Source organism: Natator depressus, chromosome 6, assembly GCF_965152275.1.
Source record: "Natator depressus isolate rNatDep1 chromosome 6, rNatDep2.hap1, whole genome shotgun sequence".
NCBI lineage: Eukaryota > Metazoa > Chordata > Testudines > Cheloniidae > Natator > Natator depressus.
Genome location: NC_134239.1, coordinates 125,209,200 through 125,224,255, shown reverse-complemented (window position 1 = coordinate 125,224,255; position 15,056 = coordinate 125,209,200). Strand labels below are relative to the sequence as shown.

General features: G+C 45.8%; 1 protein-coding gene across 2 annotated transcripts in view; it reads right to left on the bottom strand.

Annotated features, from left to right (window-relative positions):
- PYGL (glycogen phosphorylase L) overlaps positions 1 to 14,720 on the bottom strand; it is a 35,726-nt gene extending 21,006 nt beyond the window's left edge. Inside the window, exons 1-5 of one of the 2 annotated variants that reach the window (XM_074956543.1) lie at positions 14,565 to 14,720; positions 13,458 to 13,716; positions 10,307 to 10,408; positions 7,859 to 7,937; positions 6,609 to 6,712 (exon numbers count right to left, since the gene is read on the bottom strand). In XM_074956543.1, the coding sequence (XP_074812644.1) occupies positions 6,609 to 6,712; positions 7,859 to 7,937; positions 10,307 to 10,408; positions 13,458 to 13,700 (528 nt within the window). In that variant the 5' untranslated portion in view covers positions 13,701 to 13,716; positions 14,565 to 14,720. Of the gene's footprint in view, positions 1 to 6,608; positions 6,713 to 7,858; positions 7,938 to 10,306; positions 10,409 to 13,457; positions 13,717 to 14,203; positions 14,331 to 14,564 lie in introns of those variants that run through there. The other variant, XM_074956542.1, reaches the window with a different exon arrangement.
- Between the last annotated feature and the right edge of the window lie 336 nt (positions 14,721 to 15,056).

The following is a 15,056-nucleotide window of genomic DNA, read 5'->3' as shown; positions in this document are numbered from 1 at the left end:
TTCAGAATACCTCCAGGGCAAGCCAGAGCGGCACCAGATGGGGTTGAAGTTGATTGTAAGTCCCTTCTGAGAAGACTGTGATGTCAGTTCCTGAGTCAATTTTGAAGTCAATAATCTTGCTATGAACATTCAGTTTCACTCTCCAGGCAGGCTCTATGTCAGCACAAGCGATAGATCCCAGAAACAATGGCTCTTGATTGTCTGTAATGTGAGCCAACTCCCTGACTGCTTTGGTGCACGAAACAGTTGCATGAAATATGGACATTTAGCATGTATTACACCGTGTGCCTCCGGCTGGACATGCATAATCTCTTGGGATATGACTTTCCCCAGAGCTTGTAGAATTTGTCCCTCTTAGCCTGGGAGTTCTCTCCCCTTGCCTCAGGGGTTTTATGACAACTTAACACTGAAGTGTCTGTTTACAGTTTCTAAGCTCCTTTTCAGTTGCTCTAAGAAGTTTTGCTATCTGAGCAGGTCAGACTGCTTTGCTTTCTGTATAGCTGTGACTCTCCTTTCAACCGTCACTGCTGTGAGAGGTTTTTCCTTTCTGTTAACCCAATAACCAGCCTCCATCTGATTGTTTTCATGTTTTGCATTCCCCAAAATCAGTTGTGAGCCAATGTACGCAGAGCTCTTATGAAACATTCAACATTTCCCCTGGTTCTTGAATTCTCCGATGAAAACATGCTCTTCCATAAAGTATGCATCAAACATAGCCAGAACCCTTTCATGGTCATCTGTACTGAAGTCAGTCACAAACTCAAAAGATTTAAAGATCTGCTCTGCTTGCTTCCCCATAGCACAAATTAAAGATAATACCTGTACATCTCCAGGTTCATTGTGGAGGTTGTGTGCAATTCAGACTCTTGTGAAATACTGCTTAATCTATCCATTGTGACAGCTTGCTAAAGCTCTCTTGGGCATTGAAGAGTGGCATATCGATGAGATCCTGGCAACCTTTGTTGCGGTTTTCCTTCTATTTCTGTTGTCAATTTACTCCGGACACCATGTCACGTTCCTGTACCAGATATGGCCTGGCTACAGAGCTTGCTTATACACACCAGGTGAGTTCATCATAAGATGCTTTAAAATACATAGGAGTAGAGGACAAGACCATGTTAAGACAAAGCAACCAAAGAGTGAGGAACGAATGTCACTGCCCTGCTGTTTAACTAAACAGCTCTTTTAATAGAAAAGAAGTTATAAACTGCGCATGCTGAGGAAGGCAGGTTGGGGTGAGGTTCGTTTAAATAAGGCATTTTACACACTGTGCCACCGAGTGGCTGACCAGTATATACAGGTTAACATTCCATTACCATTAGTGAAATCATTTGTTCACATGGCTCTTGGATGAGGCTTTTTGGCAGCTGATCTGTAGATGCACAAAGAGCTCCCAAGCTCATTAGCTGGAGAGCCTGATTTCTTTGAGAGAATCCATAAACAGGAGAGTTGGAGAGCCACGTTGTTCAGAGATTCGGGGACAGATTGTCAGAACAGAGGCCTGAAGATTTTCATTAAAAATGCACACTCTGTGAGCTGATGTGCAAACTGCGCATCTAGAATTCTGTGCATTCTCCGGCACAAAGCCTGACTTGCATTTGCAGTTATGGGAACTGCACATGAAAATTCAAAAAAACACTTATACCCACACCAGGCAACTATAATCTGACCTTTTCTGTTCACTTTAATTAAAACTAAAAGACTATAATAAGAAACACTTAGGAAATCTTTACATGGTTGTATGTTTAATTTCATGCAACACCAACCAGTAAAATACTTTATTTCAAGTTTTTTTAACATCCCAGTAACTGCTCATGTTGACAATCATGGGTTAGCCTGGGCATCTCTGTTTTGTAATCTCTACATTGAACCCTGGTTATCATTTGCAAGATCTTCAGTTAATGATTTCCCCAATTTCAACAACTCAGTTGCTTAAAAAAAGGTGTTGAAAGCCAGGTCTTCCACAACAATGCAAGACCTTATAGCTCCAAGTATATCAGAGTATTTTTAGAGCTATAAGAGCACTGGAGCTCCATGAGAGGCAGATGACCATTGACAGAGAAGCGTTCCTTCTAATATGCTTTTTTCCAGACAAAGATGATTACAATAGTCTAAGACCAGATCTGTTTACAAGGTAATTGGTTCCCTGTCCGCTAACTAACTCAACTGGATCTTGTGAGTGTGATGAGACAGGAATAGATTTAATCAGAATTTAAACCTCATCCTGGAGACCTGCTAATGAAGCAGGTTGGCACCTCAGTGAAGAAGTGCTGCTAAACGGAAGACTATAGATTAGACACCGCCTTAATGCTGCTGAATGAGAGCTATAGAGGAGACAGCCATTATGTACAGGTCATAGGAGTAGAGGACAGGGCCATGTTAAGACAAAGCAACCAAAGAGTGAGGAAGAAAAATCATTGCCCTGCTGTTTAACTAGCAGATCTTTAATAGGAAAGCAGTTATAAACTGCACGCTGAGGAAGGCTGGCTGTTCATAGGATTAGTCACTGTTCCCTTTCCATGAGTCAGATGGAATTCTGTATAATCAACTGCAGGGCGGATAAGAGCCCATGCCAAACATGCAATGTTGGCTACACTTTAAAATAAATATCTATTTACACACACAAACACACACATACACACACACGCACCCTCCAGGGCCATTAGAAGAGCTGGATACCACAGATTTGTGCTAATAAAGGAGAGTTTCAGATTACAGCTCCAGATGAAAGCTTATTGACAACACACAAGAAATAGAAAGATTGGAGCACTGCAGATGGCAGAGAACAGCTAGGCCTGTCAAAGAAAGAGGACTTTCCCAGTTTGTAAAGAGCCAGAAACCTGGGCCCGTAACCCAAAGGTCTGAAACTGTCCCCTGCTAAGAATGGGCACCTTTGAGCTCAGAAGCCAGGAAAGAACCTCCTTTCTTGAGGGATGGGTGGGACTGGCCTAGGTCTTTCCATCTCAAACCTACATGACCTCTTTTCCACTCAGGCTAGTGCGCGCTGATATTTTGCCCCTGCAAGTGCATCTACCTTTCTCCCTGCCACAGCTTTCTCCTTTATGGAGAGAAAGAGGGGGCTTCTCTGTCTGCCAGAGCCCCAAGGATCTTCTCCTTTCCCTCCTTGTGGCCCTGGGTCACAACAATTCTTCTGTTTGGGGGCGGTGGGGGGGTGTCAGTCAATGTTGCTCCTCAGCCATGTAAAAGTAACTCTTCCCCTGCCCCAGGAAGAGGTGCACTGCCTTTATCACTCTTCCAATTCTACCCCAATGAGCATGAGAGACCAAATTCAACCCCTGCATGGGTGGGTGCAGCTTCCAGTGAGGTCAATGAGATTTATGCCTTTTTATGTTAGGGCTCAATTTGGCCCCAGGACTACAAATGGCTTCTCTGGCATGGCAGTGCCACAACTAGGCATCTTCCTTTGGTGCCATTCCTCCACAGCACACTCCTAACCAAACCCCACAGTTTACAGCTACACATGGGCATCTAGCTGCCCTTTCACTGCGGTGGGCGCACAGGTTTCAAATACGGGCAAAATCAACGAGCCGTTTATCATTCAAATGCTGCAAAGTTCAACAAGGAAACGTCTTTTGACAGCCTGGAGTATAATTTCAGAGCAGCGAGGCAGGAACACCTCAGCCTGGTCAGTCGCTGCTGAACAAACTATTAGTCTGGGTGAACTCAAAGGGCCCATTGTTTCTCCGTGCAACGCAGCTATGCCAAGATATGCTGTAAACAGATTAGTATTCTGCAAGCACCAACAAGTCAATGTTACCAACCTACAATACTGGTGTCCAAACAGAACTGCATTTTTCATTTACTAAGGCGTTTCATGCTTTTAGGGCCGACCCTGCGTAACAGAGAGAAGGCGGGTTTTGTGGTTAAGGTACTGGACGGGACTCGGGAGACCTGGCTCCATGTCCTGGCTTTGCCATGAACTTTTTGTGACCTTAAACAAGTCATTCAATCTCTCTGTGCTGCAGCTCCCCATCTGTAAAACAGAGCTGGTACTTCCTTTCTGCCACCCTTTACAGCTTTAGATATACAAGGCAGACAGACTCTTCAGGGCAGGGCCGTCTCTTACGGGGTGCGTCTCCATACAGTGCCTATTACAGTGGGGCCTGTTATAACTGGGCCTACAAATTTATCCTGACCGTGAGCTCAACTGTTAAGAGTGAGTGAAAGTTCATAAATTGTCACAATGACTTCTTATATAAAATTGTTTAAAAGAACGATGCAAAAAGGAGAGAAAAACAGATGTAATTTAGAAAGGGTTTTACGAATGCCACTCAAGGACTGTGTTAAAATTGTAACTGGTAAGGTTAAAAATATTCCAAAACTGGTGCGTCCTCAATTAGGCCTATTTGGTGAACAAAGTAATGAGAGGATGGAGTATTCCATCCACCACTCCCTTTCAGGGTTCTCACAAAGAGAAGACTATTGGGGAAAGTTAGTAAAAGCAGCAGCTGTCTGCCAACAAACACTGCAGCAAGCCTTATCATGGCTGCCACCCACACCATCCCCTGGGACCTTGGACCTTCTTTGTCCTAATCCTGAGAGATGTCCTGATCAGACCAGGCGACAGAAGGACCCAGATGACATTGTCACTGGCTAAATTCCAACCACCACCTGGGAAGTGAGACTTTGTCCCCTTTTCCCTTCAGTGTGTCCTTTTCCTTCCCCACCTTAATTTCTTTCCTCTCTCTCCTCTTGCCTTCTGTTTAATAAGAGTCTCGCTTAGCCAGCCAAGACTGCGTATTTTACAACATTGCTGTAAGCATTTGACCAGAGTTGCAACTAAAAGCAATGCCATAAACATATTTGCCCATTCTTGGAGGGGCTGATAAGTCTTCTCGGCCTGTGTTTTTCCAGCAGGGAGATTGCAAGCGAAAGTCAACGTCAGAGACAGAAGCTGCATTTTCTATCTTGGCTGTTCTTTTCTTTTCCCTTTTGTGGTTGTTTTGCCTCGTCTTCCAGGAGACTGGATTGGGCTTTAAACAGCAAGGACAGCTCCAGCCCATCTCAACAAACTTGTGTTTCTTCACCAAAAAGGACAGTTATTACTATCTAAGACATTGTCGAACAAAAGTGGGAGGGGTTTATTTCTTTTAAAAAAAAACACCTCTCTAGCTAAAGGAAACAAGGGATGTTGTTAAAATGAAAGCCTTATTTAATACTTGACATTTCAAGTGATTGATCTTTAGTAAAAGGTTATAAGGATTTTTAATAGCATGTTTGCCATGGTACTAAGCAGGCTAAGGTCCCCAAATACCAAACCCTGAACCTAGTTTTAAACCAGTTCATGTTGGACAATGACTGGATTATGTTAATACCTTTGACCCTGGCTCAAATATTTCATCTAAATCAATGCAACGGGCCCTGATTTCAGTCAGGGTCCCTAGATACGACTGTAATACCAACCACACGCTCCCCAGCAAGCTAGATTTAAAAGCTGCCACACGCTCCCTGCGTTCTATAACATTTTGGTGGGGCAGGCTGGAATCTAAGGTAGCTTCATTTAGGCTTTAAATAGTGACTGAATGACTCCGGTATTTAAAAAAAAAAAAAGAAGAAGCCAGAAGCCTGGGTGGTGTTTATTTGGATATTAAATTTCATGTTCGCCCCAGTGGTCAGCGAGCAGCTGATATTTGTATTGACACCATGGCTTCAACATTGTTCTACTGTCAGGGGGAAGCAAGGGGAGGCACTTTGAAATCATTGGAGGAGCAAGTTGGTTAGATGAGTCTGAAAAAAAAAAAAGTGTGTATTGTGTATTTGATTTTGATAGGCTGAATTCCAAGCAGCCCAGCCTGTCCCCTGGCTATCGTTAAATACATCCTGAAAACTCACCTTCTTAAGCAGCTGAAACTTTAATAATTCTAGATTAAGCACATGTTTTTGCAACAGGTAGAAACTTCAAATTTAGCATTTTTTTCCTCAAGGCTTAAGATCCCATACACTAGCCATCTAATGTAACAGCATGGAGTGCGGCCTGACAATGCATCGGGTTAAATAGCTACAAACACAAGGGCAGGTACACTTTGGTTTTGGTCCATTGAGTTATTATGTGGGTGGCTGCAGAAGGGTGGGTAGAAAGGATTCTCTCTCTGTATTGACATAGACATGGAAGAAAGAGGCAACATAATCCCCACTTAACCATCACACATAGTTTTGGTTTTTGTTTTGCTGGAGGAATGACCTCTCTTTCCCCATTTTACAAGCAGGAGAGTAACTCTTGTTTTAGGATTTGAGGCATACTTATCAATAAGCCAACTGCAGGGGGAGGGATTTCGAAGAGCTTTTACATTTTCCCTGGGGGACTGGGAACACCCTCCTCCCCCAAATAAAATTCAAATTTCAGACTTTCAGGGCATGTTTCTCCAGTTAACAGAATGCTGCATCTTGTATTGGCTCCCTTAAATGCAGCTTCACTGCCTAAATTAATCTAAACCAAGAGATCTAAAGTACTCAGACTTGGACAACATGTGATAAACGGGACAAAACGTCTCAAGTGACCCATGCCCCCAGTGTCGGTGTTTAAAGGAAGCACATTCTTTGCTTCCAAAAGGTGGGGAGGGAAACAGCAGGGTTTGGCTTAGGTGTACCTGCCATCCATCTCGGATCTTCTGGTTGAAGATTCCATATTCATATCTGATGCCATACCCGTATGCAGCAAGCCCAAGTGTTGCCATTGAGTCAAGAAAGCAGGCTGTTAAGGACAGACAATTTAGGGACGTATTTAGCGAAATTTCCCATTATGGTTTCATCAGCCCCTGAAAGTGACAAGCTTACAAAGCAGCCCAAATATAAAAAAACAGAGCTCCCTACTTCGCGCTAAGTTGAATGATACATTTATGCAGCATACATATGCAGGCATGGCTTAGAGACCATCAGTTAATCTCTTTTCCATTCCACATCTTCCCATTGCTCCAACTCCTTGTCTGCATAACACACAACACCACATACCGCCTCCCCCTTTGTGTATGTGGCTCCAACTCCATGCCTGGCACACCACACGTACCACCTCCCATGCTAGGGAAACAAGTACTTTGAGGACTAAAGAAACACCGATTGAAAGCAGGTGTGGATGGAAGTCAAGATACAGTTGGCCTTGGAGAGCGTTCTGAGTAGACAATGAAGCCCAAGGTTGATCTGATACTCAAGCAACTGGGGGATCATCACTGGGGTCTGGAAGTCAGTCCCGCTTTCTTTTCCATCAGACCCATATGCAGCCCTGCACTAATATAAGCCAAGAGTATCAAAGTCCGTCCCTCCCTCCCTCCCCCCCCCCCCCCCGACACACACCTTCCTCCTAAATAGTCCTGTACTATAAACAGCATTTGCAGGGCCACTGGTTCAAAAATAGCAAAGTCATATCTGCATAGTTGTTATCCTATTATTCAGCCAGCGTGTCTATTTTCTGGAGTCAACATTTTGCAAGTTACAGCCAGGCACTAGTAGAAGAGGGGAGATAGCTTCTGTGCAGGAGAGGCCAGACTGAAGAGGACAGGTTGAGTCCAAGAGCGAAACAGACTATATTTAAACTATTTGGCAGACAGCTCAGTGAATGAAAGGAAATCATCTTTTTTATTAGGGGAGGGGTGTGAGGGAAAGGCAGGGAGATCACATAGATGGGACAAATTAGTGCCCTGCATATTAAACTCATTTCCCTACCACCAGCATTGTCCGCAATGTTCATACTACAAGAAGGCATGGCCATTTAATTTACACTTGTAATTAGGTACCACCACAAGGCAGGTAGACAAGTGCTCCTTGCGTTCATGGGAAGAATGCCCAATGTGTACTGGACTGCTTGGCAAGTTCTCAAATCATAATGTCCTGGAAGCTCACTTACCAGCCAGTCTTCCAAGACCTCCGTTGCCAAGGCCAGCATCCTCTTCAATGTCCTCCAGCTCTTCTATATCCAGCCCTAGCTAAATATAGACAGAAGAGAGATGAGCTCTGTGCTCTCAAACCGAGTGGCAGAATGAACATTTACAATACCACTCTGCCACGAGGGAGCAGGAGAAACACAGGAGTTAAGATGCAAACAGAGCTATTGGAAAGAACCCATTTACAAGGAGCTCTGAACACAATTAATTCAGCACTGCACCGTCATCCCTTGTTACTATCCTGGCAGGCAGGTGCTCAAGAAGGAACTTGTTTATTGGATTCCAGGCTTAACCAGACTCATCTCTGCAGCTGCGACAGTGAATTTCCCCCAAAGCACCTTTGGCCCTCTACCCTTTCCAGGCACCGTGGACAATAGCAACATAAGCCCCTCAACCCCAGCCCACTTGCACTTTTTGTTCTTGAACTAAAGAGCTGATTTATATAGCACCTTTCACCTGAAGGTGCCAACATGCTCATCAAAACTTCACAATACAGAAGAGAAACATTTCGCCCACCAGTGAAACACAGCTACTTTTGGAGGATGGTAACCACCTATAACAAGAGCACTACACAAGAGTTCAGGATGTTAAATGAAGAATAGCTGATCCACCTGAAACTACTAGAGTAACTAAGTATGAAAAGCATCAATACTTCATTGGCTGTTAGCTAGGATACCAGGGCTAACACCTGTTCTTCCAAAGAGTGCCAGGGAATTTTAATATTCTTAAGCTGTCAGGACATTGGTCTTAGATCTCATTCAAAAGACAGTGCCCCCAGAAGCACAGTGCCCCCTCACACCTGGCTGTGGCATTGCTTTATTTCTGGCAGTATGTGTCACATACACTATACCACTTTACAATTTTTGTGAAGGTTTCCCATCCAAATACAGACTAAATTTGATCCTGCATTGCTTATACCCAACAAGGTAACAGCTCAACTCATGGTACATACCACGAAGAAGTTTTGGGACACTGGAAATGAATTCTAACACTGAATTTTGCTAGGCATTTTTGGGTAGATAGTTGCTGTGCCCACGTATAGAAAATTTTTGAAAATGCTGTACTCTGTATGAAAACTCTGAAAGACGTTTATGCCACATGAAACTAGGCCTACCAATATATGGGGCAGGGACCTAGCATTTGCACTAGAGTACAGTTATATTTCAGCATTACATTTTACAAAGACTTCTTTAGATACTACAGAAAATCCATGTAAGTTAGCACCTACTGCTAGTTAAATTATTAATTTTTAGGTATTGAAAAAACCCAAAGAATATTTTATAAAATCATTATTACTCAGTTCATACCAACAATCATCAAATACCACGGCTGAAAATTTCTCAGAATAAAACCTTACAGGCCCTACCATCCATGTAACAAAAAACACATTTAAATAATATCTTCTCCAATCAACCAGAACAGTACATTCCAGTAACTCCAGGAGGTATATTAGCATAAGATGTATTTGAACAAAGAATCTAAACACATTCCTCTTCGAAAACAAGTCCCTCACCTTACTGCTATTCTCTTTGTATTGTGAAAGAGTGCAGTATAAGTGAAAAATTCAGAAATAAACGTGTTTCAAAAGGAGAGCCATTTGTTTGAAGAATATCCCTCCTGCTGTGTAACTGCTTAAAAATGCTATGCACTAGAGAGCATACTGTTAACGAGAGTACAAGGGCAGCAAAGGGCAGAATGGAATAAAGCCACTTTCAAAACTTTGGAACAACAGTGGCGGTTGTACAACGATGAATGGTGGAGCAAAGCCAAGCCATGAGTGACCACGATAACCTTGGTCCACTGGCGCGGATGGAGTTATGCCTCCTTACACCAGGGAGGAACTTGGCCCAAAGTCTTGGAATATTATGCTCAAAACATGGACTAATTTAATGTTAAGGTTTGAAGCTCTGCTAGTGATAAATCAATGTACAGCATGCCTCCATTTTACTGAACAATCATGAGTGACTCTGGATTTAGAGAGCACTTAACAGTTTACATATATGCTCGTTAGCTACAAAGTAACTATTATACACCACTGACTCTGTGACCAGCCCACAAGCCTCAAACAGCAGTGACAAGTAATTTTTCTGTTCCTGTGAAAAGGGGAAGTCGAATTTTACACCAAGAGGTTTATTCTAATGCTGAAATTTTGCAAATTCAGTAACATCCTGTCAACCAATAGTGCCAAAAGCATAGGAATTTCCTTATGTAGCCAACACCCACTGAACACCCAGTCAGATAACATTCTTCCAAGACCTTTACTTTGGCCATTTAGGACTGTGTCTATCAATTGACTTCTTGGTCTACAATATTCTCCCCCTCCACCCCTCCCCACCCCGGTGCCAAAAACAAAACAAAAACCCCTAATGACTAAATATTACTCCGCTAAACCACAATATAGACACACTTACCTGATAAATTGCCTCATCACAAGCATTCTGCAATCCAAGGTTTATCATGGTGTTCTGTAAGGTACGGCCCATATAAAATTCCAGAGAGAGATAGTAAACTCTCTGAAACAAAGAAAAATGAAAGCAAATCTTACTGAAACATGTAGAAACAGTCTCCTCAAAAACGTTCAAGATCTGGAAACATTATTTTGGCATCTTCTAAATCCAAGAGTAATAAAACCAGCTTATATCATCAAGAGGACTCTTAAGTCTTTGTTAAGGTAACACCTCGAGTAGAAAATCCTGATTATTAGCTGATGCCTTGATTTAAAATAAACATGGCTTTAAAAATTCATAAGCCACTTTGGGCAGGGGGTGAGGGATCCTAACCCACTGATTTCTGATTTCACTTTTTAAAAAAAGGTGTTTTCAGCCTTTAGGATTGTAGCGATAACCCCATGCAGCACTCTCTTCCTGAGTCTGCAGACAGACTGCTTCAGGCCTTATGTGCTGTACATGTAACTAAAGGAAAGGCTGGAAATAGGGCGGATGCTGGGAAAAAAAATTATAAAGTATGCCATGCAACAAGATGGAGGAAAGGCCTAACTACCTCCAACCCTGTGTTCTACACCCTCACTGCTAGTTTTAAACAATTAATGCTCACACAGGGAGAGGAGAGGTCCAGGGTGGAAGAGGTTGAGTTTTGTTTGAACAAGAGATCAGAACTCCTCCAAGAGCCTTAACCTGTGACCGACAGTTTCATTGCATCAATGGGAGAGATGCATGTTCAGATCAGGGGCAGCATGTGGCCCTATGTCTATTTATGAAACCGAGTTAAAATGTAAATGAAGCAGACATTTCAGATTAAACCAGGCTTTAAAAACTCCAAACAACTGCCCTGACTCTGATGCACAGAGTGCTTTCAAGAGCTACTCCTGCTTCCTGAACAAAACATCTAGATAGAATCTCCCTTGATGCAAATATTCTAAATAATACAAGTCTTTGTTCCCTGAAATTTAATTTCCTCCAAGGATTATTGTTTTTATTGCAGTAGTGCTAAGAGACTCTAGTCAGGGATCATGGCTCTACTGCGCTAGGTGGTGCACAAATGACTCAAAGAAAGACTTGTTGCCCTGCCCCAGAGAGCTCACAATCTAGGACTGTAACAATATGTAACAGGTGGGAGGGAAGGTACCAGTAAAGACAAGTACATTTGCATAAATGGTCACAGTGGTCACTGCTACATGCCACTCGAGCCAATGCCTGCTAGTGATCTGTGGGCATCACAGCAGAGGTTGGGTTTAAGGAGGGATTTAGAAGAGGAGAAGGTGGCAGCTTTGTGAATGTTGACGGGGGAGGGGGAGGTCCCTTCCACATGTAAGCCACAGTGTGGGAAAGAGCGCAAAGGCGCTTGTCGAAAAGCAGACATATGAGAAATCATCATTGGCTGAGAAAGGTGGGGTCAGCCTTGTGATAAGTAATTAGACTTGATAGATTGGGAGGGGCTTTCAAATGATGTCACAAACAGGATTACTGTTTAATCCACTAGCAAGCACAGTTCTGTGTTCAATATAAACCAAAGTGGACAAGCAATGACCCTAGAGGAATGTTAAGCCAATTCACTTGAGACTGCTTGAGCTTTTTACTTCAGTCCCACTTCCTTCTCAGAGGAGCCTGAGGGTTCAGAGGATGGACATTTCACACCTGGTCATGTGATACATGCGTTCTCAACCTCCTCCACTACAATGCTCCTAGTTCCCACAAGTACCTAAAGTCCCTGGGTCTCCATGAAGTACATGTATCCACTCTAGAAAATTTTGAATTACAGGGCCTGGGTTTTCCTAGAAAAAATGCAGTCTGTATGCACAGTGCTGCAGACCACAGGAAGCACTACACAAGTCTCTTGAGATATGACAGTTGTCTATTACCTTTTAAATTTTGATTACACGTGTTCTGCACTTTTTGGTTTCTTATTGCCACATTATAAGGATCAGAGTTAAGAAATACAGCCAGGGAGTAAGAAAGGTGTACTTTGGCTTGACTGTCTTCTTCAGTTGAAGTTCAGAGCAATAGAAGAAAGTGAGAGTTATATATAAACAATTGTGAAGGACGGCTAACATGGCACTTTCACAGAGTCATAAAAAGAGGCTCCTTATACTTTTGCAATAGCTCATGTAAAGTATTCCTAACAGGCTCAAAGGAAGTTTTAAACTCTAGTAGTAAAGCACGTACAGCTTTGAAGTTCTGTCACTGCCAATTAGTTTTGCTTTTATTTTGAGCTGACTCTGACCTTTTTGATCCCTTAAACTAATTTACGCTAAAAGGGTTTCCGGATATTTGTTGGTCGGCCAGACCCACTGGACAATACAAAAGGGGGCAGGAATACACAGGAAGAAACGCTGCAGTACAATACAGCAAACACTTTCTTTCCAAGCATTGGATATTGGTGTTTGCAGCCAAGTTTTGTTCAACTAGCAAAACAAGTTAAAGTGGCCTAGTTTGTTTAAACCCAGTTCCTGGAATCAGGGACAAATGAGGAAGCAGACACGTCTCCCTCTAAAAACACCTAGTTCCAGCTGAATGCAAAGCAAGAGCAAGGGGAGATTTAGCAAGGTTTGCTCATGAGGAGTTTAAGATGGGAAAGTAACGTCTCCTCCCAATCTCCAGCATCTAGTCAGGGCTTCCCCATGCCAGACATGAAGTAGCCTCCCCACTCCTGAACCTTGGGAGGGTCTTGAGCATAGGTGCGGGACCAAGAGCTGTGGCAGCATCCCCAGCTTGAAGTGGTTGCCGTCCTATACAGGTTTTGCAGTTTGGTTCGATGGCTCTCAGCACCCCCACTATACAAGTTACTCCTGATCTTGAGTCAGAAGCTACTCACCCTTCCCATAACTTGCAGGATTTATACAGCTATGTCCCCGCTTGGGGACCTGCCCAAGGAAGTGGTCCCAAACTCACAGTGCCTTCCCCCTCCCCACTGTGCCTTGCACACCACTATGCTCCCCTTGGCCCTTAGCTTCCCACCTACTGAGCAGCCCTCCCTGGTGCACATCTGGGGCTTGTGTACCCCTGGTGATCCTGGACTGGGTTCCCTGTACCTGGGGGACCTACCCGCCAGCCGCCAGCAGACCCAGTGCAGCCCCACCCCCGACGTGGTGCCTCCCCAGCTCACCTTGGGGTCCTTCTCGTAGTAATACTGCTGGGTGCGGATCCACCTGCCCACCAGGTGGTCGCGCACAGTGTGCGCCAGGGCGAAGTAGTAGTCGCGGGGGGTGGCCACATTGCGGTCCTTGACCAGGGTGAAGTGCAGGTGCCGGTTGAAGCCCTTCTTCAGCTCGGCCACGTTCTCCACGCCCACGATCCCGCGGATGCTGATCTGCTTTCTCTTCTCCTGGTCGGTCAGCGGGCGCGACATCTCCCTGGGCCCGGGACTGCGCGGGGGGGCAGGATGCACGCTCAGCACGGGCTCCTCCCCTCCCTGGGGTACACACAGCTGGCAGGGAAAGGGGGCCCAGGGTGCTTCTCCCCCACCCCCCGGGGGCTGGAGACAGGACCCCTCGCCACCCCACTGGGGAAGGGAGGGTGATCCGGGGAGGGGACCCCCCCCGCCTATAAATGGGGGAGAAAGGGGGAGCACCCAGGTATAGAAAAGGGTCGCATGCACAGGGCAGGGCTGGATGGTGAGTGGGGGGGACCCTCAGCCCCCTCCAATGGGTGCACGCAGGGTGGTTGGGGGGAGGGCGACCCCCTGCGCCCCTATCCATAACCAGGGTGAGGGCTGTGGGGCGCGCAGGGGGGCAGGGAGGGGAACCCCTTTCCCGCCTGGGGGGGGGCGGGTCCCAGCGCTCCCCGCAGGACGCGGCGGAGGGGGGCGCCCCCCGGGGAGGGATGCTCAGCGCGGGGCCGGCGGCCACCTACCCGCTCTCGGGGCGGCTGCTCGCGCGTCTGCCGGGGCTCGGGGAGCGGCGGCGCCCCGCCCGCCGGTATTTATGGCCCGCGGTTGGCTGCGGCCAGCGCCGCTCGCAGCCACTCCCGGCCGGGGCTGGCGGGTTCCTCTCCCGGGGGCGGGGGCAGGCGGCAGGCGGCCAGCCCCGCGCTGTGCAAACAGCCTCCTCCCGGGGCCGGCTGCAGCCCTGGGCGGCAGGGAAACCCGCCCAGCCGGTGCCTGGAGGGCGCAGCCGCCTGCACAGACCCACCCTGGGCTCTGGGGCGTGTTTGCTGAAGGACCCCGGGGCTGCAAACGGGGCAGGGCGGCCTGTTTGCAAGGACTCAGCCTCACCTGTGAGCCTGATCTGTGGCTTTGGGGGTGGATTTGAAGGGGGAAGGCAAAAATAGGGTTTGCAGCAGCCTCGGCTATGGACTTTTGTCTCCCTGTGACATTAACAAACAACTTGCGGCTTTATGAGGCCCTCCCTTCCAGGGGCTCTTTGCAAACGGGTCAGTGCACCGCCTCCCTGGCGCACAGGAAAGTGAATCAGCCCTACGTTGTGGAGGAGCGGAGTGTTTCTTCCAAAACAAGAACTGCCGGCTGGATTATTGCTGACCTGGGCTTCTTGCCAGCGTAGCCAAGCAGGAGAGGAAGGAACAGAGGGGTATAGTTCTGAAGAAGAGCCCTGTCTAGCTGGAAAGTTTGTCTCGCCACCAGAAGCGCTGCAGCGATAAAAGATATTCGCTCACCCACCCTGTCTCTGTAAGAGCCTTAGAAGGGATTTATCTCCATGTTCTGAAATATTAAAAATCAAATCTTCGCCCAAAGCTACAATTTAAGGAA